Consider the following 24,909-nt stretch of genomic DNA (forward strand, 5'->3'; position numbering starts at 1 on the left):
GGTTGGAAAGAAATTGTCACCACTGTATATAATCTTATGAAGAGATGAAGCAATACATGGTAACTCTGCCTGACCAGCAATGCTCAGGGACTGTGTGTGCAGGCTAATGATGCCAATGTGGTGTTACAGCTGGAACTAGCATCCACGGCTGACAACACTACTGTGACCCTTTGTGGGAAGGCATGTATTAATTGGAACCATTTACAAATAAGGATTTAAAGAGAAGATAACATTTTTAACAAATGAATTCTAATATGATAAAATGTGCATCTAAATGTGGATTTCTACTTTTAGTTCTTGTCATTCCTCTTCTTATGTAATTTTGGTTTAATATCTCAATCTTGTGTAACTTGCTGTAAGTAATATGGTATTTTTGGCAATGTCCTACATTTACTGCACTGGGTGTTTATTCTCAAGATGAAGCATTGCTTGCCCTAATGTAAATAAGAGGGTGGAGTGTTAATACAACATAAATGCCAACCTTGTGCTTGTAGTACACTATTAGCATGTATTCCCAAAGGTTCGAGAGAAGTGCATTGAAATGGCTGATGGAAAGTAGGTAAGGGGGACTGTCTTTAGGTGGCTTTAGAAAAAATACTGTAAACCAGAGTGAATTATGACCCTCTAGCTGACCAGTACTGTACTTAAAAAAGACAACCGCTGCAACGATTACAAGCCTTTTAAATTATTGAAAAAAGTAATCCTGATTAAATGCTTGATAGACTATCCATTTTCAAAATCACTATTCATCAAACACTTTCATTTTGCAACAAATAGTGTTTTGTTTTTTGTTTTTTCAGAATAAATTTGTAATTTGTAACTAGATATAGTACTAACCTAGCATGTAATATTATCATTTTAAGTTTTACAGGCAATACCAACATTGATTTTTAAGCTTTTCAAAATGAGTCACTCCCAATATTTGTTGTCAGACCTGTCTTTATTTGATAAATGGGGAAAATTTTAAATGTAATTATACTTGCACTCAATATAGCACTCGGTGGTGTTTTAGGTGTTCAATGTTAGATGTCTCACAGTCCATGATTCATTACATTTATATTGTCAGTGACACCTTGGCATCATTTACCATGTTTAATGTCTCTAAATCCTGTGTTTGAATCCTGGGAGCACGGTTTAAAATTCCCATTCATTCCAATAAACCAGTTCATCTTGTGTGGAATACAATTTTGATAATTATAGAAAATGCTCCTTGCTGTGTTTTCAAAGTTTCAACCCCTTGTATGTGCATAAAAAATTCTATAACTCCCTATGAATGTTATAAACATTTCCATTGAAATCAATGTGGACGTAACAAGCATTTCTAGGCAACATTGCTTGACCCTTTAGGTGCCATGACCTAAGGGGTCCCAATGTTAAAGGACAGAGTGTCTTTCCCACGGCTGCTCTCCCAAAATGACTGTGGGAGTTTGTTGGCGGGAAGCTTATGCTGGAATCCCTGGGGAATTACTGCTGTTGTTCATTAGTACCCCTTACCCATTCCTACGATGATTTCAATATAAACAAAAGCACAAAAACTGTCCTGTAAACAAAAACACATACTAATTGTTAAAAAATTGGGGGATACTTGACAATTTTTACCTGTAGGCTTTTACTGGTCGCCATATTTTTATATTAATTCAATTATAATAATTTTATTCAAAGTTATGTTGCCAGAATTGATGGGGGTGGGGGTCAGGGAGACCTATAGGACTATTTCGGAAATGAAATAAACTTTTTTAGATATAGGGAACAAAAAAGGTTTGTGTAGCAATCAAGGGGTAACGCCCCCAGATATCTGCAATGTGTACAAGGGTGCTACTTACCTTAAACCATTATCTTAAAGGGTACAAAAAAAATCCTCAGAAATACATACCACACAGGTTTTCAAAAAATCTGTTTATTGTTTTTGGTTTTACAATTCCTAACCTTTGCAAGATCCAGCAATGTATAAACTGTCCCATCAGCTATCAGTATCCCAATTCCATCGGTTGGTGCTTTATGACCCTAAAGGAGCCACTCTATTTCTTTAACTGCTCTTCTACCTCAGTGAAAAGTAAGGCTCTTGTCAGATTCGTTAAGCTAAGGCAGCTAAACGCAGTTGTCAGTTTTATGTTTAATGTGTACATCACTGAGTAATATGTTGGCGCTATATAAATCCTGTTTATTATTAATAATAAAAAAAAAAAATGTGATTTGGGGGAAAATTCTAACCAATGGTATTGGAGTTCACATCATCATTATATAGATGATGTGATAAATTATGATGATGATTATGGAGCGCATTTGCCTAGTTTGTGAGAGAATAGGTATAGCATAAAGTTATTAACTGTGCTGAATAAAAGAAAAATCTGAGGGTTTGGATATTTTTTTTTTTATCTGAGCATTAGCAGCTAACAGATTACAACGGTCTGAAGTGACATGTATCAGGACCCATGACAAAGGATGATGTCTCCACAGAATAAACGTTGTGTGCCCCACTGACATTTTTGTATCAATATATTGTGAAGAACTTTAAGGCAAAAGTAACTTATTACAAAGTACAATACACATGCAAACAGAATATGGCTTATTTGAACTAAGTATATTATAAACCTATTTACCATAGTATAGATGTGTTCACACAATCATTAGAAAGGGAGCCTCGGGCTATGTTTTTGACTTGCTAAACATATCTGATGCCAACATTGGGTCTGCAAGATATACAACGCCATAAGGCTTAGCAAAGGTGTGTGTCGTAAACCTCCAAACATTTGCTTTGATGTTGGTACCATGAAATGTTACCCCAGCGGGTTTACCCGGGAAAGGTTACAACAGCCCACTGTATTTCGATATCCCCCACACCCATGTTGAGGGACACTAGTAAAACATTGGTCGAGCAACAACTAAATGAACACAAGATCCTTGTTTACCCCAGTGTCTAACAACTGAATATTATCATCATCATTAAACAGGATTTATTTAGCGCCAACATATTAGGCAGCTCTGTACATTAAACGGGTAGCAAGGAGAAGAGGACCCTGCCCCGAGGAGCTTTCAATCTGAGGTGGGGGGAAGTCTCACATAATAGGAGGGGAGATATGGAGTGATGGGAAGTAGTGAGGGTTTTAGGAAACAGAAGAAGATGGGTAGGCAAGTCTGAAAAAGTATGTTTTGAGTGCTTTTTTTTAAAAATAACAGACGGTAGGAGCAAGCTGAAAAGGACGAGGAAAACCATTCCAGAGAGTCAGGGCAGCTCCAGAAAAGTCTTGGAGCCATGCGTGTGATGAGGTTATGAGTGAGGAAGTCATTACTAGGTCATTGGAGTAGCGGAGAGAGTGGCTAGGGGAGTATTTTTCTACCAGGTCAGAAAGGTAAGTAGGACAAGAACTGTGGAAGGATTTGAAGGCCAAAGCACAGGAGCTTGAATTTGATTCTCAGACGAAATGGAAGCCAGTGAAGAGAACTACAAAGAGGCAGCAAAAGAAGAGCGAGCGGTGGGAAGGATGGATGAGTCTGGCTGCAGCATTCATAATAGATTGTAGAGGAGAGAACCGGGTTAGTGGAATACCAGAGAGGAGGATGTTGCAGTAGTCCAGACAAGAGATGTTAAGAGCGTGTACAAGGAGTTTGGTGGTCTCTGGGGACAGGTGGGGGTGGATTTTGGTGATGTTGTGTAGGTGAAAGTGACAGGACCTGGAAATGTTCTGAATATGGGGAGGGCAGTATTGAAGGTGATGCCAAGACAATGTGCCTGAGGGGAGGAACCAATGAATCTGTTGTTGACTGTCAGGGGGAGATTTGGAATTTGAGGGGGGGGGGGGTTGATGAGTTTGGTTTTATCCAGGTTGAGTTTAAGAAATCTGTCAGACGTGACAAATGAATTGATGATCTTAGACTTACACCACACCAAAATTTCTATTTTTCTCTGTACACAAATATATCACATAAGATGATTAGGTGATTCCAACAACATCAAAGCCGGTGAACAAAAGAAAAAAAAAAAAACAGGGAAAGCAGTAGAAAATGTAGTAAGAGCAAAAAATGTTAAACCCATGTTTCATTGTCTTTTAGTGTATCTTAATGGAAACCTGCCATAAGAAAAAAATATGCTTTTTAATGTAAGTGGCAAGTAGTTGAAGGCCTTTTTAGCAATGAGTAGGTCTGTAGTGCTCAACGTGTGGAGTCATTTGGAGACTGATGAGGAGTGTAGTGTTTGAACAGAAAGTTTTGAAACCTAAGCTGGCTGGAGAACAATTATGATATATGGCGTCCCTTCTTCATCAGAGCATCTCTTGGTTGGTGAGATTCCTGGTTTTTATGATCCTCTAGCTTCAATACTTTCACCCATTGAGCCTGAACAACAATGTATGTGTAGAAGGATGTCCTATCTAATCTCCCAAGTCAGTGAGTACTGAAACCAGAAGGTCAGACACGTTTTCTTTTAACAAGATTTCTTTTAGCAAACAGACATGGAAGAATGATTTAGGACTGAAAATGCAAACCTAAAACTGCATTACAGACGTTTTCCATATGTAGATTTGCTAAAAAAAAGTCCCCACACTAACAATATATTCCCACTGTAAGATGATGCAGAAAGTGAGCCTGTACCCAAACAATGCACTCAAACAAATTTATGTATTACTAACTAACTGTAAAGTCGCTTTAAAACAAGCCATCATTCACTGCTGTATCCATAGCACTGGGGAGAAGTCCGATTTTTTTAAAACTAGCTGGTGTTTCTTAGCTGATACAAACTGACTTAAACCTGACTCCAGATTGTTTGAGCAGGAATAACCTCACATTAAAAGCAGCTAAAAAGGTCAGTGATGGCTTGTTTTAAACTATTTTTACTTGTTAAGAACTTTTGGTTTAATGATTATAGTCTAGGCACAGGTGCACTTTAATGCCCTTTTGGCTGGCAGTGCCTCAAATCTTCTCCATTTTTTTTCCTGCTTCACTGCTGCAGTAAGGTTGTAGCTGGCAGAAAGAACCATGGTGCCCTGTGGGCGACCAAATATTATACACACCCATAAGTGTTACATTCTATTGAGAGTGAAATTTTAACTCCAGCTGCAAAGGTAAGTAATATAATTACTTTTTGGTTTTCTTTTTTTTGTGTGTGTGTGTGACAGGATTGCCTGGTATGTATGTGGAGTTAATACTACTTTTACATCCATGCGAACACAGTAATGCACTACTATGTACATTCACAAATGCATTTTACACATGTTGATTATAATTGATTATAAGTGTTTGTACAGTTATTGTTCATTTCAATGAGCCCTGATTAAAATGCCACTTATAAGTAATTGGGTCTCAAGTATATACGTGTGTATGTATGTATGTGTATACGGTGTATATATATTTATATATATATATATATATATATATATATATATAGTTCATTCAGTAGAGGATTGTGAACAGGTGGGTAACATTATTTTATTGTATAGCATGTCCATTTTACACTAAAGAGCTGCCTTCTAGTACTGTTTTGCATTCATTATAAAATATATACCTGCTCATTCGTTATAAATATATATAGCACAGAGATTATGCATGTTGTTTTTTTGGTTTTTTTTCACCACTAACAAAAAAAAAAAACTGTAAAAATGAAAACTGAATGATATCTCTTTGAATTTTTGAATTCTTGCTATCCCAATCCCTAGAAGATTCTTCAATGTATCTGGGTAAAATGATACCCATCCAAGGATCTGTTATAGTTTACATAAGCCTGATTGATTAATGACCCAATAAGATGCTTGAACTTCAATTTCAAGGTCCATTGGTCATCCAAGTAAGAAAAGAAAAAATCTATATTGAATGTATCAAGCAAGGACTCTTCCAAAGAGGGTAACAGAAATGAACAAGTCTAGTACAAATATCTGTTGACCAGGCAGCTGTGAAAAGCTTTTTCTTGCTCTTAAAAGTTCAGTGTGAATTGTAGAGGGTGTGAATATGATAACACAAATAGAAAATGCCATTAGGTGCTCATAAAGGTATATTTATGTTTGAAATGTTTAAGATCCTTTTTAGGCTATTCCTGTATGCATTTGCATTCCTCACATCTTCAATCCAGTCTCACAAAAGATTAAGCAATAGTTTATCGTCATATAACTCGTTGAAACAGCACTGTAACCCTTTACAATATTACATTTCTGTTTGTATTTATCCTACCAAAACGATTTCCAAGCTCACCTATTATCTACTGTGGAAATCTCTTGGCATGTTGTATCACTGACCACACAAAAATTTAGGCAGAGAAGAGAACAAACAATAAGTCTGGTTTACACTGTGGCCTGGGCTCCACTGGAGCAGTCATTTTACTTCTGTTAGCCAAGAGTAAGAAAAAAAAAAATCTTTGTACTAAGCTAAGTAAAAGGTTTCTTGATGAATGATCATTTGTTCCAGTAAGGGAACAGCCTAAACTCCTTTAGTAAATCAGTCTCCCTGCATTTTTAAATTGTTGGCTTATAGGTGATCAAAAGCTTATCGTCAGCTATGATACTTGTTCTGCTTTCTCCACACAGATGCACACTATGTGCTTTACAAAAAAGAATACTGTGCTTCCAAATTCTCTAGAGGTATAAGTGTATAAGTGTCATGACAGTGACACAGTTGTTGTCAGTAATGAGCCACCACTCAAATAATATTCAGCCAGTGGTGGTCTTGTGATAGAAAGCTGAGAATTAATTGAAGAAAGTGACAAATGCTGACAAGTGTTATACTGAGTAACGTGCAGGTATCTGTCAGCTGTGTAGCACAGTTTTGTTGCTGGCAGCACTGTATCATTTCATCAGATTTAGACACAAATTTAGCTACTGAAACTGATGTTCCCATTTATGTTAGACAGGTGCATTCAGAGTGCACTATAGTCCAATGGAAAGGGCTCTAAAACCAACACAAAATGGAATTATAGGACAGACCATTGCTAAATTCTTTTTGGAGGTACAATCCCTAGATCTTTAGGTTTGTGATCCTTATCCTACCTTTATGACATAGTCCATGCGCCTAGAACAAGCTTACAATGCAAAGTGTGTACACTGTAACTGCAAAGGACCAATAAATAATCTTTACCATACTTTTGTGTAAAAGGGTCTGACTTATGCCTGTTTTTAATATAAAAAAGCAGGCTTATGATTATAATTCTGCATGCCATGTAAATTCAGCATGGCAGTGATGTGGGTATTTAAAATCATATGAAAATCTTGATCACCCCATGAAAATTGTTGACATTTTAAGCATATTTGAAGAAGCAACTATTAGCTCTTCATTCAAACCGTGCCTACAGATAATGGTGATATGCTTGAAAATATAGGGCACAATACACCTGACATTGTATATTCATTCTTGTAATGAAAATGCTGATTTGTCACATGGAAGTAAATCCCAACATTTCAAAGCTATGAAATTAGAATACGGTGCTTCAGGTAGGTAGCCAATAATTAGGACCTTCTTACAGTGTTTGTAGGTGAAACCTGTCTTATTTAAACCTTATTTAAAAAAGATATGTGGGGTCTAGTGTTTAGTTTGCTATTAAGTTTTGTACTATCATGGCAATAAAAAACATGCTAAAGGCCCACAGACAAAAGGGATTGTGGATGTCTATAAAGATTTGAAAAAAAAAAATGTTTAAAATGATTTTAAATCAATAGTTCCACTCCAAAGTAATCTACAAATGATGTTAATTTCCAACAACTTCTAATTTGCCAGGACTGTCTATCCCAGAAATTTCAGTCAAATGGCTGACAATGCTATGCTGAAGCTAAAAATAGGTCTCGAAGAACCCCATCAATTACACTGTGTGATCCTCTGGCATCTCTTGCAACAGTTGTTTTTGAAGTGCATGCATCTACAATCATAAATAAATTATACCAATATGAACCACACACTAAGTGATCCAAGAAAAAGCTTTTGTTGTTTAAGGTGAATATTTCAGCAAGACTATACTGTGATAATCTCATACCCACTGTGAAGCAAAGTGATGGAAATTTTATGATTTGAGGTTACTTTCCTGCTACAGGGTCTGGACAATATGCAGTTATGGGATCAGCTATATTTTCTGTAATGTACTAAGGTGTGCTTGATGATAGTGTGAGGTCATCTGCCTGAATATTGAACCTGAACCATTAATGGATTCAAAGGGATGAGCTGAAGAATACCAGTAGATTCACCAAGGTATCACTTAAAATGAAAAAAAAAAGAAACTAGGAGTTAGAGCATTAAATAGACTAGACCCCATGTTTAAATCTCTTTGAATTATTGTAGAGACATTTGAAATGGGCAGTTCATGTAGGGAAACCAACAAAACCCCCTTGATACTAAAGAAATTTTGCATTGAAGGAGTTAGTCAAAAATTTTACCAAGTTGATGTTGATGATTGTTGACCAGGTATTGAAAACATTCTTTAACAAGTTGTCTCATAAGGAGGGATAGAGCGATAAACCAGTTTCTGAGGACAAAGGTTTACTCTTTTCCACAATACTAACTTGCTTAGTCGGTGTTCTGATACTCTGCCTTTAATACTACTTCTGAATCTAAAGTTTTAGTCACTTTAGTCAGTCTTACATCCAGGCGATTGTCATTCTTTACAATTAGTTCAGAAATGGTAGCTTATATCACCTCCCAGTCCCGTCATCTTTAAATCTATCAACTTTTTCTGTAGGCAGTGTTTGAAAAACATAATTTAGATCTAATGTTTGCTCATTGAAATATATTAGAAAAGTCAACAATGAAATGGGATGTACTTATCTCTCCACTTGACTTTATGTGCTACTTAGATTACCTCTGCATTGTTTCTTGCACAAACCAATTGTTTTCACAGTCTGTCCTCATGTGTAAACTTTACCAGCATATTATTTAGGGTCACCAGCAAAGGACTGCCTGCTAAAGGATTTTGCAGTCATTATAGCTACTACTCTCCACAATTTCAATTGTGATGAAAGCAGCAAGTTACCAGTCCACTAGCAACCTGTGCACATATGTTGGTTTACTGTATGATGCAATATGGATTACCTGTGTATATCCAAATATAGTAGGGATTGTCATCCTTTATTTCTAGACCTCTGTGTTCTGCTCTGTTTTTCTGTTGCTGAGTGGAAACTTATTACTGTTATGTTTTTAACTCTGTGTGCAACAATAAATTGCACAATATATATTTGGCACATTCTCACTATCATAGGATTGAATATTGGAGACCTTAATGTCTCTTGTTAGCAGTGTGGGTTTGAATAGCTTGAAAGTTCACCTCTGTATTAGGGCATATTTTATAATATCTACAGTGCAAATGGTAAGTATAAAACTGTTTTTTTATGAGTGTTTCTATTCATTTGGGAAGGTCAAATCATCTTTGTGATATGCACATCAATTCTATACATAATGTATTAGCTTGGCATGCGTAAACTCCTAAAAGCCAGCTACTATCAAATCATCTGTTCAACTTGAACCCATTTTAATTCAATAATTGATAATAAAGAGCCCTTCTCACCAGGCTAGTTACTTCAACAACCATTTTACCATAGGAATAGTTGTCAGCTTAACATATTTAGGCATATCATTTACTTGTAAATGCCTCTCCTTTATATACATTCAAACTCCAAAAGACTTCTGTTGCCATGTTGGATACAATGTTTGCATCCCCACCAGATTCAGAGTTGTAACTCAAGAGACACTCTATAGCAGTGGTCGCCAACCTTTTTCGGTCCAGCGGACCACTAAAATTACCGCCTCCTGACTGCGCATGCCCGGGAAGCCAGGTGTCGTTCAAAGGCGGAGAGACCTTCCCCATAGTGACATCATGATGACATAACCCTCGCCCACTTCCTAATGCAGATTTGAGCCTGCGATGGTAGAGTGGGTGGGTTGTGTCTCTGGACACATCTTGCCCACTTCCCTGAGCCTGTGATTTGTAGGGGGATGTGGTCCGCGGCTCTACCCAATGTGTCCTGGCAGCGGGGTCCCTCTCCTGGCCCTGCTTGGGGATGCACCGGCCAGAGGTGCGAACCACCAAAATTTTCTTGTGGACCACCAGTTGTCGACCGCTGCTCTATAGTATTCCTCTTTGATCCTCCAGCTGATACATATTATAAACAGTTAATTGTTGAGGTGAGGGGTGAAGTAGCTGGGCCAGCACAAAGTCAATAGACATATTAAAATGAGGATAGGACTAAGACATATAGAAGGGAGGGGGCTGTACCAGGGGACCTGACTCTTCTGAAGCAGTCATCAAATTCAGAGAAAACTTTGTGGTGGAATGAAGAACACTGCAAGTAAGAGTTTATTAAAATGCCCAATATGTTTTGTCCTTTCTCATGCAACTACATCAAAATTATGACTCTGGCTTGATAAAGGAAATGTTAATATATAATATGAAATATCATTCATTTTCTGTACCTGAAACTCATTTAGAAGCTAGTTCAACACAAAGTTAACTGCCTTAAGTCAAATAGTTGACCCATGCCTACCACACTGCTACTGCTGTAAATGGCTACATTTTGGCACCACTGAGAGTCTGAACGGTAAATATTCATGTTTAGATACATCGAAGGCCTTAGATCTACAGCACACTGCTTTATCTGCAGGAGTTTAGGGAAATCATGTTAAGGTCCTGGCATCTCCCAGCTCCTGCACTTTCTAACAGGGTGCATGAGAAGCCAAGCTTTCTAGCTGCATTTAATGTTAACACATAGCTAAATTACATTTCTTGGAAGCCATTTCATAAAACAATTTGTATTGAAAATGCCTTATTTATAGTTAGTAGTACTAGTGTAGCCTTATAACAATATTTTTGTACAGATGATCAAGCCAACATAGCTGAATGCATTGTATTAGATTAGAAACACAGATTTTGCATACTTAGAACTTTGATGTCTTCAACTTTCTGAATCTGAACCTGATCAATAAATGTTAAAACTGACAGAAAGCAAAGACAACTTCTATTATCTTAGACTATACAGCACAGGTCCAATAAACCCCACAGCGCAAGAGACACAAAGAAAAGATTAACCACAACACAGTGCTTCACTAAATCATGTTGCAGGCACATATGATGGCTGCTTCATTTCACATAGAGATTTACAAGCACAATGGGATCATAGGTTTTCTTTTCTAACTTTGACACATTACATGTAATTATTTTTTTGTTGTTGTTTATGCTAGGGGATTCAAGATAAAGAAAACTTTCTAAGTATTTCTGCCTTTCTCAGCTTTTTCTTAATATATCAGCAAACCCCTATGATTATATCTGCAGTCTGTGTTATATCAACATGTTCATTAAGTTGTAAACATTTTTATATTAATTAACAAGGATCATCAGTAGGTGTTAAATATATCATATTTTTTTATAGACCCCCCCCCGTGAGGTTTTCCATGTCATATCTGTCATAAAGGTGGTCTGTAGATTCAGAATTCAGTCATTTTCCAGGTACACCCTTAAGGACATTTTAAACTAAAAGACCCTTTCCCACCCTAATTTTCATGGGGGTGATTGTCTTTTGCACTCTGGGAAGCTAAGTCCAATACATTTTGAATAGTCAGGTTCTATGGATGGTTAATAGCTTGCATTTTCCAGAAACATCCAATTGGTTGAGGCCTAATAATTTCTGCACACTTCAAATGAATCATTTCTATGCTCCTCATCAATCATTCTGTACTCACTTGAAGTGTAACAATAGAGAAACGCAGTCACTTGCTAGAACAGTGCTGGCTGTTGGACAATGCCTAATTTGCTGGTTTTCAGTTGCTTTATTCATTATTTTCATTATGCGGCTGGTATTTCATTTATAAATCTGAAGCATGAAATGATTTATTAGAAAGGCTTGGAAAACCCAATGAAATATAACTGGAGTGCATGAAGCCCCACAAGCTGATACAAGTACCCATTTTCAAGCCATGATTTTACTGCAATATGGCAGCTGTTAGAAAATTTTGAGCAACTTAATTCATTATGTTTATTAACAGCTTAGTGTTTCATTTATATCTCAAGCATGAATACATTTTTAAGAATTCCCATGGAGAAAGGAGATTATGAGAAAGAGTGAACAGAATAAACTTTATTTTTAAGGCACTAAGAATTAACAGCTTGACTTTGTATGTATGCTTTTGCAAAATATTATATATGGTATATATATATGTGTGTGTGTGTGTGTTTTTTTTTTTGTTTTTTTTAAATTACAATAAAAAGACAATTTAGTAATTTGTAACTGTTGGCTCTTGAGGGACTGTTATTGAATGTGATGTTTAAAATAAAAAGTGGACTTTTTGGACCTACAGTGGAAATGCACACTGTTTTGTAGTGTATTAACCAGCTTTAATGTACTACATACAAAGCCTTGTTTTACGCAATACACTATGGTCCATCAGTGAAACCATATAGCAATTCGAAGCAAAACATGCAAAGTCCTCTATTTAAAGAGGCACTCAACTTCTTATTGGGTGGTGAGCTTCTGTCATAATGGGCAGGTATGCACAGGATATTAGCAATAGGACACAGACTTATCTGTGTGCAGCAATGATAGGTCCAGAACCTGTCATCAGCGCATCAGATGAAGGCTCCATTTTTGCCCCTGTCTCATGGCAGACTTCTGAGAAGACATCAATCATCTTCAGGAGTGGCCACTGATGGCATGCATGAGCTGGAGCCAAACTGATTCAGGGGCTGGTGGTGCCACACAGAGCTGAGCTCTACAATACATAGGGCCATACAGTGTAAAGCTAAATCAAAAAGGCACCAGGAGACAGGCTTTTCTTTCACAAAAGAGGCATTGCATTTCTCTTTTGCCTACTTTTTTTAGGTGTTTTAGGTGAGTTTAGGTGTTCCCCAGGTGGCCACCTTCTGAAAGGAGGCATTATTGTTGATGATAATAATAAAAAAAAACTTTTCTTAATCAAGTATACTTAACGGGACAGGCAATTTTTACTTTTGCTGGAGATCTCCAAAGGCAAAACACTTTTATGGTACTTTGGAATAGCTGCCTAAAACTCACAAAGTCTGATTTATCTGCACCAGGGACCTGGTTGTTGGGTATTATGTGTATAAATAAGATAAACCAACCAACCATAGTCTGTTGACAGCCAGAATAAGAGAAAGGAAAACTTAACTTTACCCTTAAAGATTGATGAGATCAATTTTGAAGCTTTTCTGCCTTCATCTACCAGAGATGTATGTCAGTGATTTTGCCCCTAAGCCATGCATTTAAAGCTCCATCTATCTACAGCATCCACTACCATTACATCATATGACCTCAAGATAAATCTTTCTCATTTCTTTCTACAATAAGTACTGTATTATAAAATAATTTGAAGGAAAAAAGCAAACAAGATATTTAAATTAGTGGACAATAGGTGACATGCAAAAAAGCCTATCAGCATTCAGGACCAAGGCCAATTCTTAGGTAAATGCTTTGTAATGAAGAAAATATAGCCATCTGAGCAGAATATTATAGAATCTTTGTAAAGAATATATACTGCAATACAAAGTGAAATTACAACACAGTCATTTATAAATACTGTACATGGGTGGGGTGTTTTGGGACCTTGACCATGCCTAAAAGAGCTTACAATCTGACAGTTATTGGATTTTGTCAATGTAATAGCTATCATTAGGTTCTAAAATCAGACAACTCAATGTAATCTTATATATGTTGTGGAAACCAATGATTGGTAAGGTTTTTTATATATTATAAAATAGCAATTGGTTGCCCAGGCACCAGTGTTGCCTTTGGCAGCTCTTCATTTTCTATATTCGGGAAGCCCCATTTCTTCATGGGGCCCTAGCATCAAATTTATGGTGACTATTTAACAAAATTAGGTTTAGTTAGCATTTGGAACATGAATTGTCTTGCAGTAGCATGTGTTGTTTTTAAAAGTTGAAAGATTTTATTTAAAACCGAAGTTTGATCCCCTTTCCTTTTTTTTCCCTGATCACTACTCCACCTTTAATCAACATATTAATACATTTTTAATACAATCTTTCTATTTTTTGTTGCATATTTTAGACCCACTGACATCACGATTGAGTTTGTGTTTCTCTTAGTTTTTTTAAACAACACAACACTTTGCCTCAATACTCCTTTAGGGAGCCCTGACAGTTGTGATCTTGCTCATTTGTGAAGAATTATGCAAATTTTGAAACACATTGAGGGATACGTATTGGAAGCTCACCACTTCCCTTAAACAACATTATTCCTTTTTTATTAAAACACACCACTCATAAATCAGTAGAATATTTTACTGACATATAGTATTCTATTAACAAGTAGCATGTCCATGTCCTAATGCTAATATGCCCATGGTCCTGAGGTGCCAGCTGTGATCCTGATTCTAACGTTTATGCCTCCATCTCTCTTAGTCCAGCAGAAGGGGCATTGTATTTATTAGCTAGAAAAGGCTGTGTGTTATCTGTAAGACTTCTGTGAGGCCATGGTTCACAATACAGATCAATGTCCTAAGCAGTTTAGTCATTTCACTTCCCGTAAGTTCAACTTATGCCACACCATGCTTTTCAGTTAATAAAAACCCAACTGTGAACTTACAATTTATATGAGAGGTTAAATGTTAAGGTGCCCAAGCTCAACCGCACCTACAAAGGTCATGGTCTGGGTTTTTCAATGGTTTCATTAAAAAAAAAAAAAAAATTCTCTGGCTCATTCCCTGCATAGAAAACCTGAAGTAAATGAGAATAATATGAAAATCAGTATTTCATAATATCCCTTAATGCAGGGGTGCCCAACACGTGGATTGTGATCTACAGGTAGATCGCAAACGCAACGTGAGTAGATCCCGGAGCCCTGCCTTTTGAAATAAAGTCTACCACGTACAGGAGTACATGATCATTTGGAAGTCTGTTTGAGGATAAATATATGTTTAGCATTTTTATTGTTTTTAGTCTACCACGCACAGGAGTACATGATCATTTGGAAGTCTGTTTGAGCATAAATATATGTTTAGCATTTTTATTGTTGGTAAATCATTTTGACTTGGTCATTTTAAAAGTAGCTTGCAAGCCAAAATTGTGGGCACCCCTGCCCTAATGCTTTATATCGGGTCAAAAAAAATAATTAATCTACATACAAATCTCCAGTCTTGAATGCATACATTACATTTAATAAATGTTTACACCATTTTCCGTTTCACCAAATGCATAGAAGCCCCACATCTAAAAACTTACCAGCCATGTCAATAGCGAATGGTCTGTCTGCTCTCCATCCGGTGTACCAGCCCACAACTTTCCCATTTTCTACAACTGGTCGTTCATAACGTCTTCCTCCAACAAGACCAACTGGCCACACGGAGACCTTTTGAGTTGTGCGCATCTGTCCAGTAAAAAAAGAATAAGTGTAGGTAAGTTTTGATGCTGTTTTGTAGATTGTAAGGACAGTTGTTGACAAAAATGATTTGTAATAAGCCATATGCAAAGAATATTGCCTCCAATATGTGTTGAGAAATTCTCAAACAAATAATCTGTCTATGCATTCTTGACATCTCAAGTGATGCATGAAATGCAAATCTTGGACTATGGAAAAAATATTCCCCTGCCTTGCAACAAGTGGTGCACTTCTAGCTTGTAGTTAGCCAAACAAGGAAAAATTATCTGGTAGGTTAGGCTGGGCAAATCATTTTCCCACATGGATGTTAGGCACACATCTGTACATATACTGATAGGTTGGGATGAGAAACCTAAACAGTTAAGGAATAAACTATATTTTCACTAAAACTTTTAACCTTACCTTACCAGAACTTGCAATACTAGCAACAGCAAATATACTCACAAGGCTCGCCTTTAGCATAACAATGGGTTGAGTATGTACTGAGCTGGCTTACACTGGATAATGGCTAGCCAAAAATAGACCCATTCTTCTATCTTCATCAGTGCTACCTTCCTCTATGTCCTCTCTACCAGACACCACTAAAGCAAACACTGTGCCAGCCATATGCAGGCTAAGCAACACAGTTACCTTGTTTACAAGAAAAATACACCTACAATATGTCTGGATTTGCAATTTGTGCATAGCTAACAAAGTCAAGAATACCCAACAGGTCATTTACCACCTACCTGCTATTGTGATTTGCATACCCTTATTTTATTTATTAGCTGGTTTGCACCAAAGTTGTTTAAATATTAAATGTTCAGATCTAAAATCTTCATCATCTTCTAACGGCTATGAAAAATGTAGAAGATTGCTGGTAGGTCAGCATTAGCTAACTGGTACACAGAAAAATATTGACACATAAATGAAAATATAATAATATAATCAACATAGTCTGAGTTTTATTATGATGGTAAACTTTGTTGAATAGGAATATATTTTGTATGGGGCTGTTCATTAATATTTGTTAGATTTTCTTCTATGAGGCTAAATGGAAAGTGCAGGTTTGGTTTTACTTAATGAATGCCTTCATTTTAAGGACTGGAAAATTTAAAAGTAGAGTATTTCATCGGATGAAGGTAGCCAAGTGATTAACTACAAACCATGTTTAGATAAATTTGCTGCCCTAAGGACCATTTCCGATTTGTGGTTGACTGCTAGATCAACTGCACTCCCAACCTCTCCTATTCAACTGAATGGAAGCATCTGGGAACTATTTAATGCATACATTTTCGGTGGCTGCAGTTACAGTGATTATGGTGAGGTTCTTGGAAGCAACAAGTCGCTTCTGGATGTGCAGTTGCTTTTCCACTTCTGAAGGTAGAACGACATCTGCAAAGGCAGTGTGTGCAAATGTGTTAACCTGCAGTGTGTTTTGCTGTACTTGGGTGCATGGCAGCAGTTTATTATACATGTAGCTATGGCTAACCATATGTTTTTTCCACTGCATGTGTGAAAGGGGCCTTTTATTGGCAAAAGCATTTTTCTGTGATTAATATTGTGACAGTGTCTGTCAGTAAGTGTAATTATTATTCGTTGCCTGTAGCCGTGTCATGCGTACTTTTAATGAGGACCTATGCTGTTGTGTAATTATGCATATGAACAACAGTTTGATCAGGCCAGATGTTCAGACTAGGACATAGTCATGGATGATATCAAATATTTTTCTAATGAAGCACTTCCATTTAGGAAACTAAAAAAACTTTAGTATTAGCTCAGGTGGAAAGAAAAGTGGATCTTACATCATAATGCAGCAATGTTATTATTGTATGTAAAATAAAAAAGCCACCAAACATCTATAAACATATATATGAGAATACAGATAGACCCCATGTAACATACAAGATAGGGACTGTAGGTTTGTTCTTAAGTTGAATTAGTATGTAAGTTGGAACAGGTACATTATTTTAATAAATACAATTAGGACAGATGTTTGTCTCAACATATTATTAGGCAGCCTGGTGTCAGTTACTGTATAAAATCCTCACTGTGAGTTAATCACAAACAAAGAAGGAAAAAAAAAACTTTATGGAGCCTAGACACTAATTAAACTCTGGAGCAAGCTGTGCTTTGATATGCAAAAAGAAACAACTGCAGAGTTTGTCTTGGTCATTAAAGACTTTCAGAAGGCTGCAGAAGGGATCACCCACAACCTCAGTTGTGTTTAGCAAAAGATTTCTTCTGCAAGTCATGCAAACTGGACCTGGGAGTCGCCTGTATGTCGGATGTCCTTAACTCAGGACTACCTGTATATTATTTTATTCAACATAGTCTGAGTTTTATTGTGATGGAAAACATTGTTCAATAGGAATATATTTTGTATGAGTCTGTTCATTAACATTTGTTAGATTTTCTTCTATGAGGGTTTGTTTTATGTTTCCCCTGTTAAGCACAATCAGAATTTATTAAGGATGAACGTAATGGCTTATTTCTTCTACAGTGTGCATGTATATATGTACCTGAGCCAATATTTAATTGATAGTAGGCTTGCTTTTGTACATTAGCAGTACACTGTTCCTTCCTCCTAATCTTAACAATATCGAGAACCGCAGAATGTATTGAATTGTATTGAAAAAAAGCTCTCAGCTGTGAATGTGAAAGCTAGCATGAAAGCAGAGGAATATGAGATGTGCCCTCCTTTTTGTAAAACCTGTTCTTGCTTAACAGCATAAAATACATCTAGGAGTGCTTATTACTCTTTCACCGATTTCCAGGAACAATTGTGACTGATGGTCTCCTTTGAACATACTTTCATGTGTTTGGCCTCGGAGAAGAATATGACTAACAGATCGATAAGAAACAATCAATATAGGTACAAGTTAATACTATACACAATAAAAACATATATCAGACAATTGGGTTATGCTGTATGACTTTACACATCTTTTATTGTGTGAGAGCCACAGCAGCATTGCTGATGGCAACTGGTAACAGGATCACATTACAAAACAAGACACAAGTCATTTTTTAACACAAATGTAATACCCGTCAATTTGTCTGTTGGCTTGCGTTACATCTAAGGGTTTCTGTATGATACAAACGCCTTTTACGTTTAAAAAAAGACTTTACCTCCCTTAGGTCAGTCATTCTTCATATGTGACCCCTCTTCCTGACACTGCAGCCAACAGTGAGTTGATATTAGTAGCACAGATGTGCCAATTCGGATATTATAAGGGTTAGGTGTTTATGGGCGCTAACTGGCAAGTCATAGGCCTATAAATCAGTTGTGACATTGCTGATAGCCGTTCCTTCTCCTTGCAACATTTTTGTATTTCACTGTAGTGCAGACAGGCTCAGCCTACATTAGGTTTAATGTTCTTCTCAACTTTTTTTAGCAGCCTTGTTATATTACGCCCCATAAAAGAAAGCGGCATTTGGTGAGTTTTACTGATAGCATCAACAGGTTCTTGTGAGACATTGCAAGTAGACTAAATGAAAATGGTGGATGAACCAAAACTAAAGTGCTGTTGCACATTTTTCTAACGGGGCCATAGTGCTACTTTATTTGAAAACATTTTCAAACCATATTAATCATTTCAGCTGATCAATGGACAATCACACATAAAACCTAGCCAGCAGTGGAGACCAGCAGAACTTTTACTTTAGGTGGTACAGGCATCTTGCATCCACTTAGAAAGTAATATATGTAAAAAATTTGGAGTTGTGGGTGTTCAACTGAATTACACACCACTACTGTAAGTTATTCTAACTCATTTTTCTAGACTTAATTCAGGATCAACTTGCCTAGAATAATGATTCAGGGGTCCAGCTAAACCTAACAATGTTGGGAAAATCTGTAAAATCTGGCTGCCAGAATGAGTTAAATCACCCCTAAATGAGCAACGCAGTTCCTCTAAACAATTAGGATACTACATACCACAAAATTGTTAGGCAAACAGGACATATTATTTATACATTTGACCAATGTTTTCTTTATCCTAACATGAATTAGTATGAGTAACCACCATTCTAACCCAGACAAGCAAGAGCAAAACTATCTTGTCCAGAGTAGTGTCCAAGACCAGTACAAACTTACCCTTACAGGGCTTGAAATAAGCCTATGGCCAGACTATGGACAAAAATTTACTAGAGACATATATGTGAAGGCAGGAACTAATTGTATAAAAAACATTGAGTGTTTGTATTTTGCTAGAAACCACACCCAGTGTTTTGAGGAAGAAAAAGTTCTCGGTACATCTAACTAAACAGGTCAGAAAGGTTGTTTTAAATATTTTAGGCTTGTTAAGAATATTTGAATATGTTATTGCCTATAGTCTAAATCAGAGCTAGGCAGACTCTGGCCTTTAGGCCAGATATGGCCTAGCCAGTATTCCAGTCCTGCCTAATGCCCCCCTAGTTATTTATTGTTGCATCTGGTCTAATTGAATTTTCGCGTTATTGTGAATTCCCGCAATATCATCGAGTTCTCGCACAGTAACCCCAATTACTTTGCCTAAAGAGCAGAAGCAACATGCAGCTACCAGTCTCCAGAAGGTTAACCTCGAACGTTGTGTCTTCAACCCCAAATGGACTGACAAATTTTTTTTCGTCCAACACGGCAACGAAGCCCTGTGTTTAGTGTGCAACGCCACCAACAGCACTTTCAAGCAGTCCAATCTCAAGGGGCATTTCGAAGCCAAGCACGCACACATGTACAGAGACTACACCATGGATGAACGGAAGACTGAGGCTGCTCGCTTGCAGTCAGGGTTGGAAAAAACCTTTCCTTGGACACTTTGTTTCTTCTGGCCTAGTGTGCCTTCTCGACCTCCTGAAATGGCCTAGTAGTCCAAATAGTTTGCAGACCCCTGGTCTAAACACAAGGGCATTTTAAACCTGACAAACAGATAAGTACAGAGTTTACAATGTACATACAGAATTTTACTTGCCAGATTTATTTCACTCTGACCCACCAAATCCTGCACATCCTTGCACACTATACTACATTCAGAAATAAATCCTGTTCCTCAAGTTACCCCAGTCGAGGATATTCCCTGTATGCAATGGGTAAATGCTGCTTAGAGAGTTGACCCTCCCTTCTTCATTTAGAGGGCTGCTGAGCAACATAATAATAAGAAGCCAATATAAAGTAATCTTTCAGATACTTATGCTACTTCTATTTCAAAATAAATGTGATGATTTTAAAATGTAATGGTCTGAACAGTGTTTTATAATTACAGTGCAGTTCAGCAAGCCTGTGTTTTTATAGCAAAATCAATCTCTATAAAATATTAAAATAGAGTTTGATTTTTGTTTTTTAAAAAAAGTGTCATTAAAAAAATATTCCTGGCCCTTGAAACATTTAAATAAAATATTACTGTAGGGTTTGATATACAGAGTAATATGAGAACTTGTCTCAATGACCTGAATACTTTTGCTAGCAACTCTATTTTAAAGGGTTATAAATAAAGTACACACAGTACAGTCAGCATGTTTATTTCAATATATGTAAAAACTCTGTTAACCTATTTATAATATTAAATATTAAGAACATTCATCTTCAAGTCTTTTTAAAATATTTATTTTGTATGCATTAATAAAATTCCACTCACAGTACCAATTTACAGAAAGGAGTATGCATCTTTTATTCCACTTATGCTTATGGAGTTTATAGGATACAATAAATCCTGTATATGGGCCCACAATTATTAACTATTTGACATGTGTCTTAAATAGCTGCTTGGATGATTATATAAAATTGCTTTGCAAAGAAAATGAAAATGCGGAAACAGTAAGACTGTAGTTTTTAGGCAGATTCTTATTTTAGGGCAGTATTTGTTGTAGTTAGGGTTTAGTTATCCTGTTTTAAATCAAAAATCCCATCAAAAGTATTAGGTAACAACTGTCAGATGCTTTATTTCTTATTTTCTACTATGTCTCTGGAATAGAAGTGAGGTGTAATAACAGACAGCAGTAAGAAAATAAAGGTGCATGCCTTCTTTTTTTACGCTTTCCAAAGCAAAATGCAAGACATCAGTTAAATATTGAGAAGATGGAAATAGTCAGCAGCCATATTCTGCTATAGCTTGGTGCATTCAGCTAGGAAATCCAGTTGAGAATATTAGTTTTATGTTTGAAAGAACAGTTCACAGATAAAAAAGACCTCACACACATATTCCTAATAAAGCATACATCGATTGTATGAACATTCCATATGTTTTATACTTTGCTAAAAATTGCATTTCTTTTCCCCAGTATCACAGAATTTTGTCTTTTATTCCTCAGTGATATAGTTTGTCATGGATATCCGCTATATATGTACATATGAGGCACAGATATTCCATGGAATACATCTATTGTCCCAATTTGAAGCATAGTCATGTCATTATCATATACTTGTTCTAAAATTCTAAATCAAAGCTGTGGCCGAAATGTAACTGATGTCAGGCCACAAAGGGTATTCAATTCCTTCTATTCTCCCTGTTTGTTCTGAGCTCCAAAAAAATACGTAATTTCAAAACATTGCATACATGCAGCTGGTACGTGATTATAATACATTATGGGCTGAATTGACTGTTTTTGGGCCTGTGTTATAAAACATTGTGAGATCACTGAGAAATCATTTTTGGTGCATTTAACCTGCAATTGACGTTCTGACATGCTTTTACTGCTTCCAGTTGTTTTTGTATACCTATATATTTGTATGGGGATGCAAAAACTATCTAATGCAAATAAATATGGGTTAAAACTTACCATTTTACTATTATTATTCTTCTGTCAATTGCTAATTTCTATATATGCCTGTATGTCAAAGATATGTCAAATTGTTCCCACAAATCACATTACTCTGTGATAAAATGTTTATTGTACAGCAAAAAGTAAACAAAACTGCTGTTAGGCTATTTATATAAATTAGTATTATCAAAATGTAAAATAGTGAAAAATAATCATTTCATAGATCACTGTATTGGGGCACAAAAAAACAGAAAAAAAGTCATTTAAGGTTGCTTAGTTCAGATGATTGCAAAATGTGTGTGTGGGGGGGGAGTAAACAGAATTCTGGAGGGCATCACTAGGTGAATCACCAGCTGGTGAAGGGGGTTATGAATTTTACATACTACACTTCAGTTAGACCCTATTTTTATAATGCTGTGGGCCTACTGGAGACTTACAAAAAGAGATCAATATGATAGAAACAATCCAGAAACAGCCGGTAAAATGGTGAAAGATCTGAGTAATAACACACCAGAAAAGACAAAATAGGAACATGAGATATGACTGAAATTCGGGATGTCTACTTTTTAAAATTAGTAAGTATTTGTAATTTCTTGTTGGGACTATGATTGTACATGCCTTTACTCTCTATGATGTCCCATTCATGAGATATTCCCACTTTGCTATAGACTTGATTCTAGTTTACATAGATTGTCTGAGACAAGATATAGGCATGTGAACCTTCCCTTCTGAGCTACATATCTTCACTTTTGTTCTCAGATATTCCCCTGCCTGTAGAATGTACTTAAAACTATTAATAGAGGAGGGAGGTACACTACATTCTTAATAGGTGGCAACTCTTGGTTGCAGATGGTAGGCTTTGTCTGCTCCATAAGTAGTAAACAACTGAAAAAGCTGAAATCTTTTGCTAGTTGCTCACCACAGATCATAAGCATAAGACAAAGAAGTAGGATAGAAACAAGCATGTATGTATATTATTTAGAAAAGAAAACACCTACCATCCTACCATCAATATTCATCTAAAGTTTACTTCTGTATATACATATTTGCAGTCCAGTAATTGTTTTTAGAATCACAACAACCATTTCTAAGCTCTGTTCCATAGCTCCTGTTCATCTATATTTTCAGGTAGGGTTTCTGCAAATAATTATCTTTCCGGGGTCCAGTGATGTCCAAAGATGTACCACACCATCTACTCCAGCAATGGCAGGTTAGACATGTAAGCTATTATTAGCATAACAGGAGGGCTGTGTTCACCACTTTTTTATTATGAGCATATTGTATGTATATATGAACACAGTTTCAGCACCATGGACAGTAGTTGTCAGCAAGTGAATAAATGAATTCCCTTTAACAGAGATTTTGTTTAAAACATTCCCACAAATAACCAAAGGCTTGCTACTGTCAAGATTCAACCTAGCAAGATGTGACCATTTTATAGATTAAATATTTATGGAGGAATCCTGACAGACAAAACTGGGTGAAATCCTTTGAATCTTCTTTGGGTAAAGTTGCCTAATTTTTCAGTGGGTGAATTTCTTTGAAAGATTATTACAACACAATGAGCCTGATTTTTTGACACTCTCCAAAACATAGACCAAACCTGAGATTGATCTGGTCCGGCATTATTAAATCCGGCCAATAAATAGCAAATAATTTTTAAGAAATCCATTCCAAGTTTCCTGGATCACACAGGTTTCCCTAGAATAGCTTATCTTCTCCAGTCTTGCAGAACGTAAAAAAAAACTATTAAACCATAAACTATTATTTTACTTATTTATTATTATTATTTTTTTATCAATGTTAAATTAGTTGTCCAATATTCGCAAGTTTTGCAGTACACTAGTAACAAACCTTTCATAGGCATTTACAGGTACTGTACAGTATAGTGTGCATGCACTGATTAATATACTGTATGTCCACATACAATACCTGTGGAAGTGGTGTATATGTTGTAAGTGTAGAAAATATTATAACTAAAAGGCTCCCATCTTTGTGGAATCTCATTGCCTTTCTCTGTCCCTATCTGTGTACTTACAAGTTACCTTCCATTACTGGCAACCTGCTAAAAAAAATACTCTTTAAATAATCTCAATATTCATTAATTTATTCCCCTTTTTATCTCTTTTTCTTTCCATGTGATGTGATTTTTGTCATGTTTTAAATGTATTTATTTGGGTATTATATAAGCTTTAGCTAATGTAGTAGTGCTGAGTAGTGAACAAATTAGTTAGCTTTCGGATACTTGTTAGATTTCTCTGATCTTAACTATTGCCAAATCTAGAGGTTATTTGGCATCATGCAGTGCAATTTCTCCTAGGAAAGAGATTATGGGGTCTGGATAGTGCCATGAATAATTATTATGCTGTATATTTTCAGGTCTTTATTTGGGATCCAAGCCAACAGTGTCCTGGATGTAATGGGTGGACCAGGCACTCCTCCCTTTTTCCAGACCAGAAAATTAGGATAACTCTGTTGCTCCTGATAAAAAGACACATGTTTTGATTCAAAGTGAGTTGCAGCCTGGAACCAGGTGGCTCAGGGAAAGGGGCTGTGTGTAGCCTGTACGCTGAGAGAGCCCCGGAGGTCTCCCAAAGTTAAGGTCTGTGTGACCCACAGATAAAGCCAGGGTCTAAAATGTGTGTTTTTGTTCTCATGCTGTGACTGAACTAATTTGATTCTGTGTGAAGGAAAAAAAATCCTTGGTTTTTTGTTTTAATGGTTTTTGCAAATAAAAGTGGGGCAGCGTGTTCTGAAATTGGAAAAACAAGAAATGTACAAATGCATGAGGAACATAAAGAGGTAAAGTGCTCCCCCACTAGGAGAAAAAGGCAGCTTAAGCCACATTAAGTACAGTTGAAAACTTATTATTTACGGAATGTTTAATCCA

At 36.5% G+C, this 24,909-nt stretch overlaps 1 protein-coding gene across 1 annotated transcript in view; it reads right to left on the bottom strand.

Moving 5' to 3' along the window:
* The window catches only part of B3GAT2 (beta-1,3-glucuronyltransferase 2), a 66,895-nt gene that overhangs the window by 7,429 nt on the left and 34,557 nt on the right, over nt 1-24,909 (bottom strand). The window contains exon 2 of the mRNA XM_072408501.1: nt 15,146-15,290. Within this exon, the coding sequence (XP_072264602.1) occupies nt 15,146-15,290 (145 nt within the window). The remainder of the gene's footprint in view (nt 1-15,145; nt 15,291-24,909) is intronic.

This window comes from Pyxicephalus adspersus, chromosome 4, assembly GCF_032062135.1.
Source record: "Pyxicephalus adspersus chromosome 4, UCB_Pads_2.0, whole genome shotgun sequence".
NCBI lineage: Eukaryota > Metazoa > Chordata > Amphibia > Anura > Pyxicephalidae > Pyxicephalus > Pyxicephalus adspersus.